This window comes from Oryzias melastigma, linkage group LG1 (assembly GCF_002922805.2).
Source record: "Oryzias melastigma strain HK-1 linkage group LG1, ASM292280v2, whole genome shotgun sequence".
Taxonomy (NCBI): domain Eukaryota; kingdom Metazoa; phylum Chordata; class Actinopteri; order Beloniformes; family Adrianichthyidae; genus Oryzias; species Oryzias melastigma.
The window spans coordinates 32274957-32277216 of NC_050512.1; the positions used below are offsets into that span (position 1 = coordinate 32274957).

General features: G+C 43.5%; 1 protein-coding gene across 2 annotated transcripts in view; it reads left to right on the plus strand.

The window, feature by feature from the left end:
* The first annotated feature begins 220 nt into the window (after positions 1-220).
* Positions 221-2260, plus strand: part of LOC112157460 (NACHT, LRR and PYD domains-containing protein 14) — a 12104-nt gene continuing 10064 nt past the window's right edge. Inside the window, exons 1-3 of one of the 2 annotated variants that reach the window (XR_004948690.1) lie at positions 221-581; positions 1378-1467; positions 1576-1736. Coding sequence is in view for 1 of the 2 variants with exons in the window: in XM_036214296.1 (XP_036070189.1) it covers positions 250-581; positions 1378-1467; positions 1576-1736 (583 nt within the window). In the remaining variant the exon portion in view is untranslated. The remainder of the gene's footprint in view (positions 582-1377; positions 1468-1575; positions 1737-2260) is intronic. The other variant, XM_036214296.1, reaches the window with a different exon arrangement.

The window sequence follows — 2260 nt, forward strand, 5'->3', positions numbered from 1 at the left end:
GGAATCCGTCCGTCAGCTGCTCTAAAGTTTCCACTCACACAGACGACAGGCTTCCTGCTGAAGGAGAAGAATGTTCAGGAATGTTTGTTCAAACTCGTTCTGCGAGATGTTTCCGAGTGCAGGGAGACGTGAAGCTCAGGAGGACACGCCCACTCCATGGATTGGAGGTGGAAGGAGGAGCAGCTCTGTTCTGGTAACAGGTAAGATCCAGACACACAGAGAGGGAACCTGCAGCCGATTGGACGCAGGATGCAGGTGAGTGAGATTCATGTTCTGTCAGGATCCTGCTGTGGGAACCTGAAAGAACGACCTCAAAGCTGGAGGAAGATTGTTGAGGAGAACAGAGTCTACCTGGCTGTGTGCTTAGGTACAGGGGATGTTGGTAAAGAACTTCCATGTTCTTCTCCTTCAGTCTCTGATGTTGGTTCAAAGTCACAGCTGAATATGAGTGTGTCAGAAGAGACGAAGGAGGAGGAGGAGCAGGAGGAGCAGGAGGGGTCTTCGTCAGCAGGATGTCAGTCTCTGATCAGTGGAACATCAGAGGAACCTCGCTGCTTCGGTTCTGATCCTTCAGACACAAAGTAAGAACTTCTGTAAAAGCAAACGAAGAACGAGTCATCTGTGTGTGTGGGACGGGAGGGGGGTACTGGGGGTCCGGGGTGTCCATAGCTGTAACATCTGGATTTGGTTTATGTAAACATCATTGTTGCTGATCCGACCCAAAGCGGACTTCAACGTAGAACCTGTGAGTCCATAGAAGAGGAATCTCAGACTCAATCACACAAGAGGCCAAAATCCAAACTCACTTTTGGAGAAACATTTATTATAAACTCTAAAAATACTGCTGAATCAGCTGAACTTGGCCGCTGAAGATGCTGAAATTGAAAGCCAGCTAAAATATGAGCTAAATGCCAAATGAACCTAAAAAAAAACGAAATTAGCTAAAGCAGCTAGCATGTCGCTGAAATATTAGCTAAACTCCAAACATCCTGAAGAATCTTAGTAAATGACAAAATAGTCCTAAAAGTTAGAAGAATAACAATTAAAACGTTAAAACTGTAACTTTTTAACATAACTATGAATAATAAAAAGGCAGGAATATTATTCCAGAATAAATCAACTTAAACCTTAAATAACTTTCAATATTTTACTCTCCATAAAAATATATTTTGTCAAAATTATACATTTAAAAATGAGCACAAGATAACATCGGGTCATTAATGACAATAAAATAAAATGATCTGGAGGGTTGGATAGAATTACCTGGAGGGCCGGATAGAATTACCTGGAGGGCCGGATTCGGCCCCAGGGCCGTGACTTTGACACGTGTGCAGTAGAATCTCCACAGCCCCCCCACAAATCTCTTTGTGTCTGCAGGCGTCAGCGGTCCCAAGAGGAACCAGGATGTGTGTCCACCAAAAGCAACTGGTCCAAAACCATCTTTGAAAATTTTGCTTCAGGTTCAAAGTAAGAGAATGTTTGCAAAGATCTGTCGCAGTCATCAGAGGATGACGCAGGAAGATCCCAGCTTCAGACACAAAGTGTGAGTTCCCATCAGTGATGTTGTGTCCACAGAGAGATGACGAGAGGCGATGTTTCTGGAGAAGATCGACTCTCCTCACAACACAGTGACCTGGAACATCCCGCCAGTGTCCACGGCGTCTCCGCCTCCATCCTGCCGTCCTGCTCCGACAGCTCCAGACCGCAGGAAGACGTTCCCGCCACAACTGTGGAGAGTAAGACCGAAGATCTGTCGGCTGTTCTAAAACACGACATCTCACTCTCATCTTTTTTCTTAATCTGTTTGTTTTAAAACTAACATCACATTAAAGCAACATTCCAGCCTGACATAAAGTAATAATAAAATAAAATATTATGAAGTCACATTAGTGTCAAGATTAAACAAACAGAAAGACATAGATTCAAATCTCATGTCTCTAAACGTGTCATCACTTCTTTGTCCACATTTCAATTGTTTATTCATCACAATAAAACATGGAGGGTATAAACCAAAACACAGAGTCTACAGAACCATTCCTCCGACATACAAATACCGGTTACACTCCTCCAAAAACTCTGGATCTTCTCATAAACAATGGATTCAAGCTCCCATCATCCACCTGGAACTTCACACAAACGTCTGGAATGTCAGGGAGTATTTGATTTAGCCTGCCAGCTGTAGGATGAGAGGACATCGACCACCTGAATTCTTTAAAATTGGTATTGATTGACAGAGCTTTAAACGACTGTTTGACACCTG